At 34.4% G+C, this 23,404-nt stretch overlaps 1 protein-coding gene across 1 annotated transcript in view; it reads right to left on the reverse strand.

The window, feature by feature from the left end:
• Positions 1-1,655: 1,655 nt before the first annotated feature.
• Positions 1,656-23,404, reverse strand: part of LOC144439291 (inverted formin-2-like) — a 40,930-nt gene continuing 19,181 nt past the window's right edge. The window contains exons 4-15 of the mRNA XM_078128570.1: positions 21,040-21,184; positions 18,775-20,186; positions 18,370-18,514; positions 14,820-14,984; positions 11,370-11,455; positions 10,217-10,317; positions 9,308-9,378; positions 8,157-8,338; positions 7,344-7,464; positions 6,558-6,722; positions 3,614-3,787; positions 1,656-3,179 (exon numbers count right to left, since the gene is read on the reverse strand). Coding sequence (XP_077984696.1) covers positions 2,892-3,179; positions 3,614-3,787; positions 6,558-6,722; positions 7,344-7,464; positions 8,157-8,338; positions 9,308-9,378; positions 10,217-10,317; positions 11,370-11,455; positions 14,820-14,984; positions 18,370-18,514; positions 18,775-20,186; positions 21,040-21,184 — 3,055 coding nt within the window. The 3' untranslated portion in view covers positions 1,656-2,891. The remainder of the gene's footprint in view (positions 3,180-3,613; positions 3,788-6,557; positions 6,723-7,343; positions 7,465-8,156; positions 8,339-9,307; positions 9,379-10,216; positions 10,318-11,369; positions 11,456-14,819; positions 14,985-18,369; positions 18,515-18,774; positions 20,187-21,039; positions 21,185-23,404) is intronic.

Genomic DNA, 23,404 nt, shown 5'->3' on the forward strand with positions numbered 1-23,404 from the left:
CCATAAGCCAAAACACTGCATTACTGTATAGGATGAATGTATTCATCAAGTTCTGTTCATTAAAACTGCGTTCTACCTTGGATAATAAAATTAAGCTGACAAATGCTTTCTTAAAAAGTGATGTTTTTATTTCATTAAAAATACAAAATATATCAAATGAAAATGTACAGTCACGACTGTCAAGTGAAATAAAGTGATTTTCATGTCCAATTTAGAAGATGACAAGGCTTCATGAAAGGCATACTACCCAACATATCAGTCTACAGTACCTGACATCTGTGCCAGGTTTGGCTGAAATCGGCATGTCGGAGGTGCACATAAACAGTTTAAACATTTTTGGTTACTTGACCTTAAACATAGAGGTCAAGGCCTCATTAGAAAGGTCATCATGGATAGATAACATGGGTGTAGACACTCAAATGAGATCTCTACCTTTTAAGCTTGTTGGTGAGTAAAAAAAAAAATTTTTATGACAAATATGGCCACCGTTTGACATTTATATTGCAAAGGTTGACAATCAAAGTGAGCTGAATATGTGGACTATAGGTACCTGACATTTGTGCCAGGTTTGGTTGAAAGCAGGCTCATGCATTTCAGAGATACAGTTTGACATGCACAAACTGAACCCAGCACAGTAGTCCCCCACCTGTTGGAAATGAAAAGTACACACACCATGAGATCTCATTTTCTGATCAGTTCAGTATCATGTCCAGACAATATAGCTAGTTTAGGGCCGATGCAACTTTTAAGCCCATGTAAAGGTCAGCTATTCTGTAAGTGTGTTTAGTTTCCTAGATGAGGAGAGTTTACAGGGTTAGAGTTTTGGGTTACTAAAATGATTGAAATACCTTGTCTAGCCCATACATACTCTATCTCAAAAGAACATTAATGTGTAAAGTTATCATAATTTGTATGTATTGCACATTTTCAAGGATATCAAATGTATTATTTTAAGTGTATTTAATATGATTGATTTGATAATAGTATAGGAACCGCTCATTTTAAACAGGCTTAGAAATTTCCTTACTTTAACATGTTCTCCTTGTAGACTAAAATTCATAGTTCTCAACATGTGTCCAGAACCACAGAGCAATTATAACATTATAAAACCAAAGATTATGCAAATGATAAGCAAATAATGTGTAACTCATAGTACACATATGCAAATAACTAGTATGCAAATAATTTAGTGGCATGTTTTAGACGTGATAATGTAACTTGTAAGTTAAGGTAGAATGCACCTCAGGGACAATTTTCCTAAATGTCAAAGTTCTTAAAATTTCTCCAAGCTTTGCCATATGAACGCTTCTTCCATGTTAAAATTTTTAAGTGAATATATTGTAGGTTGTGTGATTGAAAATATAATACTCATGTTGCAGCTAGTGCAGGTGTTAAACACTTGTATTGCTAAAGTTACAGCGAACATTATGTGTTTTCTATAAATGACAATGGCTGCTTTGAGCAACACTGGACTTCGTTTTCTTGCAGGCAAAATAGCACCACATGGCTTATAAACAGATTTACAAAAATAAAAGATCGCAAATTTCTCTGCACATAATATTAAGGTAAATACAGAGAAAATTTATCTGAGATTAAAAATGCATAGAATAATTTTTACACATCTAAAAAATGGGAAACAATTTAAATGATGTATGAATAATCTACAAGTCCTAATTGAAGCAAATTTTATTATGTTTTTAGTTTGATGAAATTACAATGTCTTCAGAAAAGTAGAGATTTCTGTATCCCTACAACCATGTATCCCTATAATACATGTATTATATCAATAGTGGACTCTAGTGTGTGAAAATGATTATATTTGGTAGAAACAATGAAGTCATTGTAGCACTGAATGGCTCAAAGGCAAAGATGAAAATTACTAGACCACATTTTTCAATTGGCACTTGACTTTGTAACCGTCACAAGAGGGCGCTATTTACTGATAAAGACCTAAACTTCTCATGGATCTATTCCGGATTTTTTTATTATCCTCCCCAGCAACATCATCAAATCTATGCAGTAACATCATTTAGGGTTCCTCAGGCCATGTACAAACTGAATGCAGTTTGTGTACCCTGGAGAAGACGAGAGCCAAGTGCATCACATCCAACATTCATGATAAATAACTTTGTCCTTCTTTCCAAAACATTTTCGACATTTTTTAAATGGAATGTTTTACGATATGATATCGACAAAGTTCTTAAAAAGATATGGGAGTCTTTTCAGTGATTTGTATAACAATGGAAAGGATACATGCCCGAGATCTCGAGAAAATGATGTGCTATAAAAACATTTATTGCCTGGCCTTATTTGGGTTATAGTAGATGTCATATTAGCCCTTATGCTTTAATGTAGCAGTTATTTCCTGCGGTTTTCAGCCTCAGGGAAATAGTTCCCGCATAAAAACCCTCAGGGTGATAGATGTCTACTAGTGCCCTCATAGCCCAGCAATAAGTGTATAATAATCTCATTATTCACTGGAAGACAAAAGAACTATGAGCTACTACACTAGAGGGCACTGTTTATGACATTTCCAAAACTAAAATATCATAGACCCTTTCGTGTAGGGTCTATGATTATATTTATTCATGGATATATCTAAAACTAAAAGTCTCTTGTTGGTTACAGTTTACTGGATGACTTAATCCAAAATGTATCTATTCATCTTATTGCTCTAAAACTTTATGAGGATTTGTAAATAATTTTGAGAAATCAAATACTGTTAAAGTTTATTTTCTCCATTTCTGGGCACACACACAGTACTGCCTGCACCATGGCCACCATGGACTACATCTAATTATCAATCTGGCACCATGTTGTCCTCCTTGATGGTCAGTTCTTTGACTGCAATCACTAGATCCACTCACAAGCCATGGTGTGATTTCACACAATCAGTTATTGTTAGAGTCCCCGTTAGATGCAGGTACAATGCGTTCACGGTTATTTCCAAATGATTTGAGTCTTGTAGTTCTGTTTGAGTTCTTGGCTCGTACCCTCCTCTTGCTGCTGGCCATGAAAGGCCCACCAAAGACATCATCTCCAGACGATTTCTGCGAGTTCACTTTGTTATTATCAAGTAACAAATCACTGAGAGTCTCTTCTTGGTTTCCTTCTTCTAATGGTTCAACTTTAAGCTTTTTCTTAAGAGTACGTCGTCTTCTCTTACTATCTTGGAATCCCTGTAACCATAGAAACAATAGAAGTTGGAAAGTATAAGCATGTGCAATTCATCATACGGAAAAGAAAATTGAAAAAATTAAGGGTAATGCCACTACAGGAAATACAGGTATTGTCATAAACTTTGGGTTCTGGAGTCATTTCATGATTTCACATCACCTAAATTTCACAAATTACCAAGGAACACAAATCGAACCTTTTTTTCACCTTCATTGTTCTCACACTCATCAACTGTTGCATCATGGGACTTAGCAGATATACATATGTATTAGATGAACATAGAATATTCATGACTCCTAAGTGCTTATTACCGTCAGATATAAATACACACGAACATTCAACTTCCAGATTTACAATAATCATATATTACCATGGCAACATCCAGGTTGAAGATAATGATGACAATTTTTTAAAGTTTACAATAATGGTATATTACCGTGGCAATGTCATTCAATAATAAATCAATGATATTAGATTCATCATCAGATAAGGTCCTTTCAGCTGCTGCTTTCTTCTTAGCCTTCTCTTCTTTCTTCTGTTCTTCTTTCAGTTTTTGTTGTTTCTCTCTTTCAATGGCTTTCTTTTCTTGTACCTTTCTCAGTTCATTTTCCTGGCAAAAAAAAAAAGATAATTTGAATTACAGGAGAATGATTTTGGTTTGTACTGGCTACATCGTTAGATCAAATTATGGACACATGAAATGGCTGGCTGGCTAACTGGCTGTAATAATGGATGGATTGATTGATAGATGGATGGCAGGAAGGATGAATGAATGAATTAATGAATGAATGAATGAATGAATGAAAAACAGACATGGGCATGGACAATAAAATTGAATAGGTAAAAAAAGTTCAGCTGAGGATTTTTAAGGTTTAGCACAACTGAAGTGTCCCTAGTCCAAAATAACCATTTTGTAATGTTATAGCCTGTATATAAGTATTAATGGTTTGTAGTAGTGAGAGTGATCTTGACTCTGTTAGGCTGTGTACAAGTATTAACCCTTTGAAGTCTGACACCCAATATTTAGGGTGTAATTACATACACTTACAGAAACCAAGTCATTAAAGCCTGACACCCTATATTATAGGGTGTGATTACATAGAGTTATAGAAACCAGGTCATTAAAGCCTGACACCCTATATTTAGGGTGTAATTACATAGAGTTATAGAAACCAAGTCATTAAAGCCTGACACCCTATATTATAGGGTGTGATTACATAGAGATACAGTAACCAAGTTATTAAAGCCTGATACCCTATATTTAGGGTGTAATTACATAGAGTTATAGAAACCAAGTCATTAAAGCCTAACACCCTATATTTAGGATGTAATTACATAGAGTTACAGAAACCAAGTCATTAAAGCCTGACACCCTATATTTAGGGTGTAATTACATAGAGTTACAGTAACCAAGTCATTAAAGCCTGACACCCTATATTATAGGTTGTGATTACATAGAGTTACAGAAACCAAGTCATTAAAGCCTGACACCCTATATTATTGGGTGTGATTACACAGAGTTACAGAAACCAAGTCATTAAAGCCTGACACCGTTATATTATAGGGTGTGATTACATAGAGTTACAGAAACCAAGTCATTAAAGCCTGACACCCTATATTTAGGGTGTAATTTCCTAGAGCTACAGACCCTTATATTATATTATAGGGTGTGATTACATAGAGTTACAGAAACCAAGTCATTAAAGCCTGACACCCTATATTATTGGGTGTGATTACACAGAGTTACAGAAACCAAGTCATTAAAGCCTGACACCGTTATATTATTGGGTGTGATTACACAGAGTTACAGAAACCAAGTCATTAAAGCCTGACACCATTATATTATAGGGTGTGATTACATAGAGATACAGTAACCAAGTCATTAAAGCCTGACACCCTATATTTAGGGTGTGATTACATAGAGATACAGAAACCAAGTCATTAAAGCCTGACACCCTATATTTAGGATGTAATTACATAGAGTTACAGAAACCAAGTCATTAAAGCCTGACACCCTATATTTAGGGTGTAATTACATAGAGTTACAGTAACCAAGTCATTAAAGCCTGATACCCTATATTTAGGGTGTAATTACATAGAGTTACAGAAACCAAGTCATTAAAGCCATATTATAGAGTGTGATTACATAGAGTTAGAGTAACCAAGTCATTAAAGCCATATTATAGGGTGTGATTACATATAGTTACAGTAACCAAGTCATTAAAGCCATAATATAGGGTGTGACTACATATAGTTACAGTAACCAAGTCATTAAAGCCATAATATAGGGTGTGATTACATATAGTTACAGTAACCAAGTCATTAAAGCCATAATATAGGGTGTGATTACATATAGTTACAGTAACCAAGTCATTAAAGCCATAATATAGGGTGTGATTACATAGAGATATAGAAACCAAGTCATTAAAGCCATAATATAGGGTGTGATTACATATAGTTACAGTAACCAAGTCATTAAAGCCATAATATAGGGTGTGATTACATATAGTTACAGTAACCAAGTCATTAAAGCCATAATATAGGGTGTGATTACATATAGTTACAGTAACCAAGTCATTAAAGCCATAATATAGGGTGTGATTACATATAGTTACAGTAACCAAGTCATTAAAGCCATATTATAGGGTGTGATTACATAGAGATACAGTAACCAAGTCATTATAGCCATATTATAGCGTGTGATTACATAGAGATACAGTAACCAAGTCATTAAAGCCATAATATAGGGTGTGATTACATATAGTTACAGTAACCAAGTCATTAAAGCCATAATATAGGGTGTAATTACATAGAGTTATAGAAACCAAGTCATTAAAGCCTGACACCCTATATTTAGGGTGTAATTACATAGAGTTATAGAAACCAAGTCATTAAAGCCTGACACCCTATATTTAGGGTGTAATTACATAGAGTTATAGAAACCAAGTCATTAAAGCCTGACACCCTATATTTAGGGTGTAATTACATAGAGTTATAGAAACCAAGTCATTAAAGCCTGACACCCTATATTTAGGGTGTAATTACATAGAGTTATAGAAACCAAGTCATTAAAGCCTGATACCCTATATTTAGGGTGTAATTACATAGAGTTACAGAAACCAAGTTGTTAAAGCCTGACACCCTATATTTAGGGTGTAATTACATAGAGTTACAGAAACCAAGTTGTTAAAGCCTGACACCCTATATTTAGGGTGTAATTACATAGAGTTACAGAAACCAAGTCATTAAAGCCTGATACCCTATATTTAGGGTGTAATTACATAGAGTTACAGAAACCAAGTTGTTAAAGCCTGACACCCTATATTTAGGGTGTAATTACATAGAGTTACAGTAACCAAGTTAATGATTTGTGATCTTACCTCTTGACACTGTTTGATAGCCTGTGTAAACGTATTAATGGTTTGAAAAAATTCTTCAAGTTTAAAGGATTTCACATCTTCACAGAAGAAGTCTGCTAACTCAATTGTCAACTCTTCAATCTCTTGCAAAGATTCATTTAGTTGCTCTATGTCTTTTAAAGCATCCTGAAATGACAAAATAAAAATGTGATATTCAACTTAATAGATTGTTATTTTGCTGTGATTATTACAAATTCGTTGGAGAAATAATTATTTTGTTTGTTGCAAAAATATATTTTCATTCGATTTTATTAATTATGCCTTTACAAATTATAAGACATAACTACCAGTTTCAAATACTTTAATCTAGAGTGAATATTTATGTTTGATTTGCATTCCCATTTGAAATAGCAAGAATGTTCTAAGGCCCTGTTTTTACAAGATGTCATTTAAAAATGAAAATAAACACTTTGTTGCATTTACGTCTACCGATTTTGTATGGATATCAAAACTGCACATTAATACCCAACGATTTGAAAATGCTGCCAAAAATGGATTGTTTTCAAAATTATTCGTTTTCATTCCAAAAGGGAGAGATTCGAAAAAAATGAATCGTGTATAAACTAACCAGAAATGGAATACATTGTAATTCAAAAACACTGACGCAATCAATAACATACTTATGTATGAAAACGATGTCATGTAAAACTGAGCCTTAAACCACAGAATTCCCCCCCCCCTCACCTGCTCCATACATGATAAAAGTAGATTTATACAAGCATACTCTGTTTTAACATCTACACTTACATTTAGAAAACTCATCATTTGTTCCTGGATATCATCTTCTGCATTTTTCACTTGGTTGTATAATTTATCTAGCCTTTTAGACAAGTCCGTCACATCAGTCATCAGTACTTCTAGAGAATATCTGACCAAAGAAATGTACAATTCATGTTTTAGTAATATCTGAATATTAATTATCATGTAAAGCACTGGCATACTTTTGAAAAATAAGCATCAATTATTGTATATTTTTCATCTCGACACTGTGTGAGAAGAGCATTTAACTCAACAATCTATCAAGTCTAATAATAATAATAATAATAATAATAAATAAATAACATTGACTTCAATCTTTTCCTTCTTCTAGAATATTGGCTTGACGTCAATATACTTAGCTTCTAGGCTAACTATAATATAGTTTTTGCAGAAATCTCTAACTTTGGGGAAAATCTACAGGAAGTGAATTCAGTGGTGGTTTTCTGAGGGTAGAAAAGTAGCACCATGAACATGCATCATATATGGCATGTTATTCTTTCTAGACTAGAAAAACATTAATCTGAAAGGTCCAGCCGTTGATCTGCTCATGTAAACCACTTGCTTCCCACATTTAGAGAGCTTATTATACAAGCGGAAGGAACACTTAGATCTTTCGTCAGGCTAAAAAAACAAAATACAAACATACACACATTCTGACCGTTGGTGGCGCTCTACTCTACATATCCTCATACTGCAGTGCATCACTGACTGTCTGTCAGAGTGTGAACCTCGTGCTCCCAGTTTGACTGCAGCACTGCCACAGATTGTATATGAAAACAAAACAACAACTATTGCACTTACTTGCAAGCAACTGATACTGGTTTGAAATCTATCAACATTTCAGAGAAATTGTGATGAGCTTTTGCACCAAAGACTTCCACTAAGTAATGGAGTAAATTAATTCGTGGTTTGTTGGCTCGTGTATCACTTAGTTTCATGAGTGACGACAGTTTGAAACCAACAGCATTACCAGCATAACCACCCTTCAATGAAAATAAAAAAACAATTATACATTAAATTTAAAATCAACATCATTTGTAAACAAGTTTTAATATACAAGAATTTTGGTCCATAGAGTTTTGATAAGTCATCAAAAAATGTAGGCGATTCAAGTTATTTTGCGAGACTTTTTTTATAACCAACTACCATGTCATTTTGAAGTAAATCATATCAATATATATAGTCTAAATGCTATCCGTAACTTTGAGTCCCTTCTCATGTCTAGCTCAATGAGGTACTGAGATGAAATTTCAAACTGAAATGAAGTCAGGCACCCAGTCATTAACATCATGTCTTTGTTAATGAATCACAGAATTCTGCCGAATAGTAAGTTAGAGTTAATGTCCAAATATGGTACATTTGTCAGATCAAGACACTACGTATACATTGTTTACATCATTATAACAGTTGGGGTTTACTCATTTGCATAATGTCCAAATATGGTATATTTGTCAGATCAGGACACTATTTATACATTATTTACATCATTCAAACAGTTGGGGTTTTACTCATTTGCATAATGTCCAAATATGGTATATTTGTCACATCAGGACACTACTTATACATTGTTTACATCATTATAACAGTTGGGGTTTACTCATTTGCATAATGTCAAAATATGGTATATTTGTCAGATCAGGACACTATTTATAAATTATTTACATCATTCAAACAGTTGGGGTTTTACTCATTTGCACTGACAACATTTGGTTCATGATTTCTCATTGCGTTAGACAAGGTAAAGAGAGATCTTGAGATTTGAAGCCACAGATAGTCTCTAGACTATTCATAGAGTACTATCTCATTTTAATGCCATGGAAAGTGTCTGGATGACAGGTAGTGGAATTTTAAATATCTTTATGTGTGGAATATTTCAAGAATCAACCACTGGTTACCTGCTTTCTTTCATTTATCTAAGTTCTTAACGATGCACAGATCTTATTTATACTTACAGCATTCATATAGTTACCAGTTATCAGTACTAGTTTCAGAAATTCTTCTAGAGATGTGCTCTCGAAAAAACCTGATAACAAAATGATCAAACCACATATTATATTCAAAATTTCTCTGACTCATGGGAAATTATGATCAAACTGAATCAAAGAAAGTAATTATCCTCCTCCCATAACATTTGTGATTTTTTAAATTTATTGCCTCGATATTAAAAATGAAACAAACACTATTGGTAATTTTGATGTTTATAACAAGGATGCTATTGGATTATTACGTCAGCTCATATTACAGTATTTTTATCAGAGTTACAGCATTGATGTGATGGAAAGTGACACATAAAAACAGCTGTTTGCTGACTAATATTGTGTATTTATAATTCACCTGGTCTCCTGAGAGCTCCAGGTGCTACAATTATTACCCCTGGCATGGACCTATAGTGGCACATCAGCCCTCTATACTTCCTCAACTCCCTGGGGAGCATACAATCCATTGCAGCCTTTATATTAAAGTGCATAGGATTACATCATTCGCATTGCAGCCTCTATCCTACCTGGTCCCCAATTATACAGCTGGGTTGACTGAGGCACAGTCGTGGTTCAAATCTTGCCCAAGGACTTTAGCCACTCAGAAACATATTATGTTGTGGTAAGGCTCGGCTCTACAACCTGCAGATTCTAAGCTGGCCATTCTAACCATTCAACCATCATGATTCCACATATCATGGATGTTCATAGTATAGTATAGTATATTTTATTTGACATGAAATAATGTAAAAAATAGATTATCTAGAGTCAAAAACAACATACAGAAAAAACAAAAACAAAAATTATAGACAATTATAAATATATATATTCATATATAAAGCCCTCATCACTGACAACTACTTAGTAAGGATGTATTCTACTTACAATTGCAACCTTTGATGATGGATTCCAAAGCAGGTTTTAAAATACCAACACTGGATGAAAATTCTTCCTTTAACAACATACAATCTAATCTTAGTTCATAACTGCAAGGAAAAAGTTGGTCATATAAATTTACCAATCTTGTGAAAATACATAAAAGATTAACTTGGCTTCATTGGAAAAAATTCACAGTTGCCAGAAAAACATTGGATGATAGATAGCCTAGGTCAGAAAAGGTTAGAGCGCCCTCACAGGCAGTACAGTCAATATTTGTGGCAGTGTTGTAAAATATTAAACATGACTGTTATTTTCACTCTTTCCACTGTAACTCACAAAGGGATAATAAATCATTAAATGCATAATTTTCAAATCAGAAAATACAATTCAACTCTTTCAGAATGTGTTGTTCAATGTTAAAGCGAATAAAAGTGAGGCAGATTTATCGTATAATACCACATAGCATAATTTAATTGATGCCTTGTGAGTCATGAAAAGTTACTGTCATCAATCTACAGTACACAATTTCTCTACAATAAGGGAAATGAAATTATTGAAAATTGGCCATGAACTGACCTCTGTACACTGGGGTAAGGAATTCTGGGTATGGTGCTCAATTACCTATGCTGATGTCACCAGTGTGCAATTATCTATCAGTGTGCCTACTGTTTCTACCAACTTGGAAGGTAGAAACAACACATACAGACACTAATGCTAGTTTTGACATCGACATAGGTAATATGTGGGTTCCAATCCCAGAACTTCTTACCCTAGTGTACAGAGGTTGGTTCATGGCTAATATGAATAATTCTATTTTTGTTATTTTTAGAGAAGTCGTGCAATGTAGGGAAAGCTCGAGGGTAATCGTGACTTAAATTTTCATGACTCAAGGGACATCAACTAATGCAGCCACGATGAACTCACTCTCACCTTTGTTCCCTTTTGAATCAGATTAAATGTCAAACAGTGACATAATCCACATAAGTGTTTATTGAACCAACTTTTAATATATATTTTGCATATCAATCTCAAATGAATGTTTTGAAAAAGTTTATGTTATAAAAAGGCATACTTTATAACAATACGTCACACATGTATGGTTACACCTCACTAGTAGACAGAGCAAAACAAACTCATAAATACTTTAGTATACACTTACTTTTTCAGCTTGATCAGTTTTAAATAGAATGTTTCTGCAGTACCCAACTTGTTTACATCACCACTAAATGACATCAACATATCAATCTGTCAAATACAGGAAGAAATAACAACAACACTGTTACTCACATTTCTCTTTGAGCATATTAATTGGCTATCTCATACTTTTAGATGGTATGTGCACAGTCTAGACTTCTCTAGTCTTGAGAGTGTCGCTAGCAGAAAGGGCTGTTTTGTATGTACCGATATCTACTACATAATTGTACTCAAATATCCATGTACTGTATGCCCTCATTGACTACATAGGGCTAACCATAAATTTTGTTAACGTCTTATTTCGACGGTCCCTCAGGAAGACATCAATGAATGGTTAGCCCTACAGTACAAGGATATTCGAGAACAATTGCAGTACGTGGACCTGGTAGATATCGGTACATATACAACAGCTTTTTATGCTAGCAATGCTCCTGACTCAACACTGTAGAGAAGTCTAGTGTACAGTCATACCAATTCATATTAGCTATTAAACTACTCTCATGTTCTTACTTTCAGTTTACATCATGTTCTCATATTCACCATCTATTTTAAAGCTGCACTAGCCACAGCTAGAATGATTTTTTTTTGGAACTAATTTGTTAGATCTAATGATTTTATACTTATGATATTGTACACCCTGAACAGTATTGAATCAACTGTAGGTAAACATATTTGAGTAGATGTACGATACTATACTAGTAAATCCAATCAAATCGATTTTTGGGTCCGTATTCTAAACTTTTAGTCCCCCCAAAATCATGATTTCAACCTGTCACCATATTACTTTTAGATATTATCAACCTCTTATTAACATGTAGTGTCTAATTATTTGGTAAATTAACAATTTTCAATGAATATATCGCTGGTTGTCTGATTGAAAATATAATGCTCCAGTCAAAGGGGAAGTTCACCCAAAGAAGAAGTTAACTTGTAATGATTTATTGATGGGATGTTTAACTATTGATTTATACCACTTATTGTATTTAGTTGTCATTTGGATAACTTTTAACTAAATTTTAAGTTCATGTATATCACCATATTGCCCATTTTGAACTGCCCCCCTAGTAGCTTGAATTTGACATTGTCAAGCACTGGTGTGAAGTAATTTATTTAATGTAACTACAAAGAGTGTCATAAGAAAGAGATTAGGGTATTTGTACAATGAAATGCACTGAGTGCATGTTGATGTCTAAAGAGCTTGGTTGAGAGTCAATATCAAACTTGTATGGTATATAATATGACCTTCTCCTCACACTGAGAGGTCATACAATCAAGCTATCTAAAACTGTTAAATGATACAAGTTCACAATTATGAATCATATGAGATGACAATGTGTCTATCATAATCAGTTGTATTCATTATGATATACACAATAAATACAATGTATCTATCATAGTCAGTTGTACTCATTATGATATACACAATAAATACAATGTGTCTATCATAGTCAGTTGTATTCATTATGATATACACAATAAATACAATGTGTCTATCATAGTCAGTTGTACTCATTATGATATACACAATAAATACAATGTATCTATCATAATCAGTTGTATTCATTATGATATACACAATAAATACAATGTGTCTATCATAGTCAGTTGTACTCATTATGATATACACAATAAATACAATGTATCTATCATAATCAGTTGTATTCATTATGATATACACAATAAATACAATGTGTCTATCATAGTCAGTTGTATTCATTATGATATACACAATAAATACAATGTGTCTATCATAGTCAGTTGTATTCATTATGATATACACAATAAATACAATGTGTCTATCATAGTCAGTTGTATTCATTATGATATACACAATAAATACAATGTGTCTATCATAGTCAGTTGTATTCATTATGATATACACAATAAATACAATGTGTCTATCATAATCAGTTGTATTCATTATGATATACACAATAAATACAATGTGTCTATCATAGTCAGTTGTATTCATTATGATATACACAATAAATACAATGTGTCTATCATAGTCAGTTGTATTCATTATGATATACACAATAAATACAATGTGTCTATCATAGTCAGTTGTACTCATTATGATATACACAATAAATACAATTTGGTTGATCATAAATCATGGATACATGTCTCTTTAATTTTTAATGAGATTTTCAATAGTTATATTCTTATAAATTACAGACGTCATCCTACAGAAATAAACACATCAATTTCCAAAACCTAGTGGCTTGGTGAAAGCCAGAGTTTGTAAACACTGGAAGTGTTTTTTGCAAAAATTTAAGACCACAAGTATGAGAGAAGTAAAAAAACACTGACTAGAAACTCATTGTTGTGAACCATATTACCTTCTTTATGGCAATATGTAACAAACGCCCCGCCGCACGGATACCACGAATAAATAATAACCATATTCCACATCTGTGATTTCTCAGTGGGTTAAGTCAGAGCTCATTTTCCGTTGCATCAGCAGAAAAATGTGATTTAGCTTGTGAGAATGAGCAAACTGTACACATTGATTGTCTTACATTCTTAATTTCAAAGTAAGAAAAACCCGACTATTAATAGTCTAGAAGCTATCCATGACTTCTAATCACATTGGTGGAGAGTTCTTGAGATTCAAAGTCATGGATAAACCTCTAGATTACATTATAGAGGCAGACTTTACCACTATTTGTAACGGTACATCTATATTTACTGAACTGTTCTCATCTTGACTTTGTCAAATGTTATGACAACACAAAGCTAGGCAATTTATGACACATGATACCAATAGTGAGTCAGTAAGAATTTACCCCCGACTGACATTTAACATATTAATTTCACATCCATATATTTTATAGGAATGTGTAGTAACGTTATCACAGTGTCTTTCACACTAGTAAAAGGACAACAACATAACACAATGCAACGCCAGCTGACAAGTAACAATTATGATGTGTTTATAAACAAAAGGTTCAATAAGCTAGATGAACTCAAATTTATGGTCATAGCAAAGTTGCAACTGTATGTTTAAACTGTTTTGTATATATAATAACTTACTGGTAATATTGTACACCATGCAAAGTACTGAATCAACTGTGGGTAAATGTATCTGTGTAGCAGTACACATAATACGATATTGAATAAATCTATAGTCAAATAACCGAGTTTGCACCCTAAAGTTAAACACACACAATGTGATGACAGTAGATAAAACGACCCCCAGTATGTTAGTACATGTCCAATCATTGATATTTAGACAATTTCCACTGAGTGGACATATTGTAGGTTGTCTGATTGAAAATATCATACTCCAGTTACATCTAGTGCATCGTTAATCTTGTACGAAACAAATAAAGCGCTGGAAACCCCCCCCCCACCCCCCCACCCCCCATAAAAACAACCAAACAAAAAACTCCAAAACATGATACATCCTTACCTCTCCTGGTTCTGGAAGTAACTTCAGTAGCCCACGTATTCGTTCATCCCCATATGCTTGACTATCACCTTTGTCTATCAAGTTTACAATTTCTTTGCTTGGCATCTTGAACTGCTTTAAGTAAATGTTGACATTTAGTGTACGTTTACCATCCAGTAAGTTTATCTGAAAAAAAAAAAATCAAAAATCAAATATTTAGTTTAAATTTTTGCTTTCTTATAATTTTTTACCTGGAAGAAATATTCAAAATGGTTTATCTCATATTCAGATTTGTCAATATTTCGACATTTGACAAGTTTATCCGGAAGAAAAACAAAAATAAAATGTGATAACTTCCATTCTGTCTTGTCAATAGCAAGGGAAAGCCTATAATTTTTCATGCCTAAGTGACAGTATTTGTAGGATTGTGGCTTCCTGTGTTTACTTCAAAGAAATCAATCATGTTGTCTACCATCTTTAGCAACCATATATTTAACTAGTTACAAAGACTTTCATACACAGACACTTTCTCATTGCTAGGTTTTCCTGCAGTGGAAGTATAAACAGATATGACCTTAAAGTGCACTAGCTTCAATTCTACTGGAACATTTTTTGAAAACTGGACAGTATACATAATTTTTATTGTTGTTTTTGTTGTCGCTGTGTGTTGTTTTTGACTATAGATAATGTATTTCTTACATTATTTCACGTCAATAAAATATACTATAGTATACTATATATAATATGGTACAACAAATCAAACAATTGACTATTGGGTCAACACTTAACAATCAGCACCCCAATGTGATCATGGCGATTCAAAACTGTTGCTGTTCTATTTTTGGATACAATAGACCCCTTATTATCACGTACAATATTAGTATTTAAATCATATTCAGTGAATGTATTGTTGGTTGACTGACTCTTAGACTAGTTACAGCAAATGCAACTTTAACCTAAAACTTAAAGTACGTTTCACAGTGGATTCTTTCATTCCACACTGCTGCACAGTCACACTGATGAGAGACCACATTGTGGAACTCACAGCTACAAGCTAAGCTGCAGAGGAAGGCGAATTAGCCAGGATTAAAATTCTGTATCTGAAGTACATAGGATAATCAATGACATTCACTTCCATGGCCTGTATCTGAGAAAGGATTGAGCATATATATGAGTTAACATCTCAAATACCAACTCCATATCCCATACTGAAATGAACTTTATCCTCTTGTCATAATGTATAAGAGTTCAAATGTACAAAATAGTATTACAACATATTTTATTTGGCACAAACTACATATCGAGAATACAAAATTCATGGCCAAGATTAGGAATACAACAAAACAAACACTATAATAATAATAGGTATAATAATAATGAATATGATAATCTATATAAATATACATTGACAAACTTCTACAAAACAGCCTGGTCAATATACACAGTCTTTCTTCTGGAAGTTATATGACTGACTGCTGGTACTAGTTCAGAAACTAAATTTTTACCTTCTGTATGGAATGGTCATGAATTTGTTTTGTCTGTCTGTCTGTCTGTCTGTCTGTCTGTCTGTCTGTCTGTCTGTCTGTCTGTCTGTTAATGTATGTGTGTGTCTCAGTCTGTCTGTCACAATCTGTCTGTCTGTCTGTCTGTGTCTGTCTGTCTGCCTGTCTGTCTGTCTGTCTGTCTGTCTGTCTGTGGAAAGAATATCTCAAATCCTACTGTATCAATTCTAATGAAACTTTCTACACATCTTCCTTACACTAATGGCATTGCACAACAGATTAGGTTAAACATCCTTTACCACGAAACGGAGATGGGGTAGGAAACCAGGCTTTTAAAGACCCCTTACTATTCTGAGGTGGTTATCAATTATACGATCATGGGGGAAAGAGATTTTACTTCAGATTTAATGGAAACATTGTTCAATTTTCTAAGATAGAGGAGTAAACGAAGTTGAGAATTAATTAATTACCACAATGATGAGTAGTATTTTTTTATATTCAGGAAACTTAGAGAGACAATTTACATACCACCTGCTTCCACACTATTATTTAAAATTGAATAGATTCATTTAATATATAGAATGGATGGGAAGAACCTCTGTTGTCTATGATTCAGTGCAGTCAGGAAACAAGACCATTAGTTGAGAACTAAAAATTATACAAATAATCCAGTGGGTACCATTTATAGATTAAATATCATCATAGATTTTCATTTTCAGTATAGTGTGACAAATTATAGTTCTTGGAATGGTTACTCCCGAATTATTTATAGCTTTATTGAACAGTGAACAAATTTGTACATTTATAGATTAACTTTAAAGATCAATCCTAGATTTTCTACACATTCAGTAGAGTGAGGATTTAGCTCTTGGAAGGGTTATTCCCAAATCATCAGCTATTTATAACTTTGTTGGACTGTGAACATTTTATTTTCACAAGATTTTATGGCACATTTAAAACAGAGGAGTTCTATTTCTACTACATAAGAACTGAAGTTTTGTTTGACAGGTATGTAATAGGATAAAAACAGTTATATTCCATTCATATAATTTAAAATGATATAATTCAATGTACATACTCAAACAAGAAAAAATATAAGAATATAAATAAATGCAAATCAATAAAGTTTACAATTTTTAGAAATCAATTTGCAGTCAACAAACAATTCAAGTCACTTGAAATCGCAAAAATGATCTTGTATACGTGCATGGTGCCAATATTCTCTTCAGTCATACAGGGAATGGTCTCTCAGTTTAAAATCTGTCAAATTGATTTGTCTCGATATTTGACCTGGTCACTTGTGACATGATATATCATGACTTTTTCAACTTTGTGGAGTGACTTGATGCATTTATATGACTTTTTCACCTCTATTGAGCCATATCATCCACACTACTATAATACTATTATACAACATAGGTCAAAAAACATACAACTATACTATACATTATACCAGTGTTATAAATCAGGGGAAGAAAGATTGATTAGGTTAAATCTACTCAGAGTTCTCACAAATTTAAGTGACAGTATTGTCCGCATTTTGACATCCTTTCATTCTCTCTTTGGGCTATGACACACCCTTCCATTCTCTCTTTGGGCTACTGCAAAATAACTAGTCTCACCATAAACAGAAATGTTCTCACAAAAGTGTACATTTGTCATGACAGCTCAATCCCTCTCCATTCTTGAGCTATTGTGACGCACATGAGCCACAACAACAAGTTACTCACAAAGTAACACAATTTGACAGCACTATGACACATACAGGATCCCCACATTCTCATTTGGGTTACTGTTGGCCATTACTGTACAAGTTTAAAATGTCCTCACAAAGTAATACATAAGTCAGTACTGTGACAATACTACATCATTCTCATGTAAAGCATCTGTGAAACACCTATAGGCCATATATATGATTTAATATGCCATAAAACTACAAGAAATTTAACAGATCTCACCTTTTTTTCACATTGCAGTTCTTAGTTTCAGGTAAAAGTAAACAACTTTAATCTTCCTATACTAATCAATGGAATCTAATGAAGGAATATCAATAACACATTTTTTCCTACCTCGGATGGTTCTTTAGCTTTACTACTTGACTGTGTTGTGCCTTTCAAACTGGCCGGTTTCTTCTGACTGAACAGTTCTTCCAACTTTTCATACTCTGGGACTACATCAGGAGTTGTTCCTTCGATGGATATGGAACGCCAGATGGTCCTTGAACCTATCATGCAAATGAGAACAGAGAACAATACTATTATACCACACACGAGTCTGGTTCAACAAAAAATATGGAATTTATACTCCATAGTTTATGGATGTTAACATAGAAAAGAAACCACTAGCTCTCAATCTTAATTGACCAGATTTTCTAGAAACTGGAAAGACGCACTGCAGAATGTGTGACATCTCATGGCTCTTAATTACAGAAACAATGACATAAGTTTATATCTATTGTAAGTCTGCTGTCTGATTTCTTACCTGCCACTGTAATCTTGTTGGGTGGTATCTTGGTCCAGTTTAAGGTCTTCAATTTAACTTTGGGTCTAGGAGTGCCTGTTACGGTGTTGCTTATCCCAGCCAATGAGTAAAGGGACATGCCAGGTAAACCTGGAGGAGGTGGAGCTCGAATGCCACCTGGGGGAGGAGGAGGAGGTGGTACTCCTGCACCTAGTGGTGGTGGTGGTGGTGGTGGGGGAGGTATTCCGAAACCAGGTAGTGGTGGTGGTGGAGGTATTCCAGAACCTGGTAAGGGCGGTGGAGCAGGTATTCCGGAACCTGGCAGGGGTGGTGGGGCTGGTATTCCGGAACCTGGTAATGGTGGTGGTGGTGGTGGGGCTGGTATTCCGGAACCTGGTAATGGTGGTGGTGGTGGTGGGGCTGGTATTCCGGAACCTGGTAATGGTGGTGGTGGTGGTGGGGCTGGTATTCCGGAACCTGGTAATGGTGGTGGTGGTGGTGGGGCTGGTATTCCGGAACCTGGTAATGGTGGTGGTGGTGGGGCTGGTATTCCGGAACCTGGTAATGGTGGTGGTGGTGGTGGGGCTGGTATTCCGGCACCTGGGAATGGCGGTGGTGGTGGTGGGGCTGGTATTCCGGCAACTGGGAATGGCGGTGGTGGTGGTGGTGGTGGTGGAACTGGCATTCCAGATCCTGGTAAAAGTGATGGTGCTGGTATTTCGGCACCTGGCAAGGGTGGTGGTGGTGGTGGAGCTGGTATTCTGGAACCTGGTATTGAAGGTGGTGAAGCTGGAATTCTGGCAACTATTTTAGGTGATGTCAACTGGGGTGTTGGTGTTATCGTAGGTGTTTCATGTGATGTCACAAGTAATGATTGCTCTGGTAAGGATGGCATTGGTGTTGATGACAGTAATGTTGGTGACGACAGTTTTTTGCTAATTGGCAAGTCAGATGTTGGACTGAGACTTGGTGATTCAGGTGCACCCATCGATGAAAATGGTGGTGATGACAGAGACATAAACGAAGATGCTTCAAACTCCAGAGACGTTCTTCTTGGAGCCGATGTCCTCATTACTGGTTCACGTTTAACCATAATTTCAGATTCACCAACTTTTTGAACAACTGAATTCTGTAAATTATCTTGTTGAGAATTGTCTAACACACACTGTATCATTTTGTCATCTGTTCTTCTAGCCAACAAGTCGTCATCTGACTCTTTACTTTCAACAGTTACTGGCAATGACTGTCGGTTGATATCAAAGTCTAGAAGTTCTTCTATCTGTTTTCTGTTATCCAGCACAGCAGCATGCCGTAGAAATTTGTCTGTGGCTTCCCATATGGTATCAGAGACAGGATTGCTGGGTTCTAGTTGTAACATACATTGTAGGATTGATAGCAACACTGATGCTTGGGGAGAGTCACTAACCTTTAAACGAAGAGAGAGAAATAAGGAATTCAGTAGAGAGTGACAATTCATGATAAGATTTACAATATATGAATCCTTATCAAAATGAATACATCTACTTTATCTTCCTCTACTATAGTTATTTGTCTAATAGTAGATCTACTCTTCATCTACTGCAGATCTAAACTTCATCTACAGTAGATCTAAACTTCAACTACAGTAGACCTAAACTTCATCTACAGTAGATCTAAACTTCATCTACAGTAGATCTAAACTTCATCTACAGTAGATCTACTCTTCATCTACTGTAGATCTAAACTTCATCTACAGTAGATCTACTCTTCATCTACACTAGATCTACTCTTCATCTACAGTAGATCTAAACTTCATCTACAGTAGATCTAAACTTCATCTACTGTAGATCTAAACTTCATCTACAGTAGATCTAAACTTCATCTACAGTAGATCTAAACTTCATCTACAGTAGATCTACTCTTCATCTACACTAGATCTAAACTTCATCTACAGTAGATCTACTCTTCATCTACAGTAGATCTAAACTTCATCGTCAGTAGACCTAAACTTCATCTACAGTAGATCTTCTCCTCATCTACAGTAGACCTACTCTTCATCTACAGTAGATCTACTCTTCATCTACAGTAGACCTAAACTTCATCTACAGTAGATCTAAACATCTACAGTAGACCTAAACTTCATCTACAGTAGATCTAAAGTTCATCTACAGTACATCTAAACTTCATCTACAGTAGACCTAAACTTCATCTACACTAGATCTAAACTTCATCTACAGTAGATCTAAACTTCATCTACAGTAGACCTAAACTTCATCTACAATAGATCTACTCTTAACTACCTTGTTGAATACAGCATGAAACATATCCACTGGATCATCAAGGTCAATATCCTCAGAACAGTTTTCCATAAATTCTTCATCATCAGCTTGCTTCTGTTCATCAAAGACATCGAATTGAATGCAAAGATCGCCGTCTTCTTCATATCTGACAGAACATAACATATGTAAAACTTGTCATTACTCCTGGATGGCCTACAAGATTCCCCAGATGGATAATTGCCTCTTTACCAATCAGGAACATAATGCAACAATATAAGTTCCCTTTGAAGACACATTAAACTGCAAGGCTATATAGCTGCAATAGTTGTAAGTGGAGCCTTTTTTGAGCATTTTTTGATTTTTTTTTACTGCGTGATATAGAACGCTCTACCTGTAGAGTAACACTTGCGTTGCACACATTACGGAATACACATTATGCAAACAAGATAAAAAATAATATGGGTCGGCACAGAAAATTGAAAAGCAAGCTTTTCAAGCAAGCGCTTCACCTTCTACTGCACTTAATACTTTTAATCAATCAGATAATCACAGTCACAGACGCACCAACTTTTTTTTTTATAAGTAATTGTCAATAAACAATTTTCAGTGATTGTATTGTTTGTTATCTGATGAAGAAATATACAATGGTTTAAGAGCTATATCTACAGTTTTACGGAATCATATATCAAAACATAAACCTCCATTGTTAATAAAAACATCAAAAACCCTAAACATACAAGATTTAGATGATAAAGAAAGCCAATGATTTTTGAACAGGTTCCCCACCTATCCTCATCAATACATGCGATTCCATAGCATCACAACCAATTTCCACCATGCTGAAGTTGCATATTTTAACCATGCAAACAACAGTATATGATATACATACCTATCTGTCTTAGAAGAAAGACTTTTCCTTTGGTGTGAAAAAATACAAATCTTGGCCGTGTTAAAAGTTCCTTACATACATGTCTACAATAAGTTTGAATCAACTGAAAATAGTGATGGTGCCTGCTAGTAAAGTGAAGAAGAAATTACTGGTAAAAAGTATCACACACAATGTGTGTGTGTGTGTGTGTGTGTGTGTATTATTATTAACTTTATTGCCATAAGTATAAGTATAAAATTATACAATGGAATTCGCTTTGGTTATACGTAGCTCGGTTAAAACACAAACAGTGTGGAATGAATAACTATTAAAAGTGGAAAAGTGTGTGTGTGTGTGTGTGTGTGTGTATAAGTATGTATAAGTATGTATATGTCTACATATGTATGTATGTATGTATGTATGTATGTATGTATGTATGTATGTATGTATGTACGTACGTACGTACGTACGTACGTACGTACATACATACGTACGTACGTATGTATGTATGTACGTACGTACGTACATATGTATGTGCTCGAGTGTATGTATGTGTGTGTGTGTGTCTGTGAGTCTGTACGTGTGTGCTATTTTTTACCAGTAATTGAAATATTTACTGCTATAGTGCTAGAAAGGGAAAGGTAGAAAGGGAAGTGAGTTAGAAAGGGAAGTGAGTTAGCTAGACAAGGGATGACCACTTGCTGTGCAGCACACATTAACACACAATAAACCATAATTAACACCTATTTCACTTGCTGATCACAATGATTCAAACACTTGTAAGTGTTCTGTGGTATTTTTGTAAAAGTCTATCATTTCTGTACTCTAGCATTAAATATCAAATTCCTTCATTTCACTATATTTTTTATCAACAAGTTCAGTCAAAACTCTATAATTCTGATATGACAAACCTTGATGTATATAGAATGTTTGTCAATGATTATTGTGGTGATAGCAAGAGTTTCTTACTGTAGAAACTTAATACTATACTCAGTTTAAAAAAAAAATCTGAAAATACTAAATGTACATCCTGGTTTAATGTTTCTGTTGAAGCCCTGACTTCATGTACAATGCAAGAAGAATCTTGAAACAGTTTATTTCCGAGGCATGACTTCATGTGTACTAATGTGATCAACATTATCTTTGTCCCCTAAATCACTAACAGTCATGGAAAGTTAATAACCTACTTACAAGTATACACTGACCAAATCAAAATTCTATAATTTGATAATGAACTTGATGTTACCATAAATCAAAATTAACCTGTATAGTTACTTGAAATAAAACAGAATCATGTCTCTACAAGCTCTTGCTTTTACCCCCCCCCCCTCCCCCCATTCAAAACACATTACAATATTTATTATTATATCAAATATTTTAACTAGTTTTAGTTTATTTATGCTCTTTTCAAAAATAATATTTGTGATAAAGTATCATTAACGTTGTTGTTGTTATTGCATTATAATGAAATACCCAGAATATTTTTAAAACAATTTAAAAAAGTGAATATTTAATCAC

This window comes from Glandiceps talaboti, chromosome 8 (assembly GCF_964340395.1).
Source record: "Glandiceps talaboti chromosome 8, keGlaTala1.1, whole genome shotgun sequence".
In the NCBI taxonomy this organism is placed as follows: domain Eukaryota; kingdom Metazoa; phylum Hemichordata; class Enteropneusta; family Spengelidae; genus Glandiceps; species Glandiceps talaboti.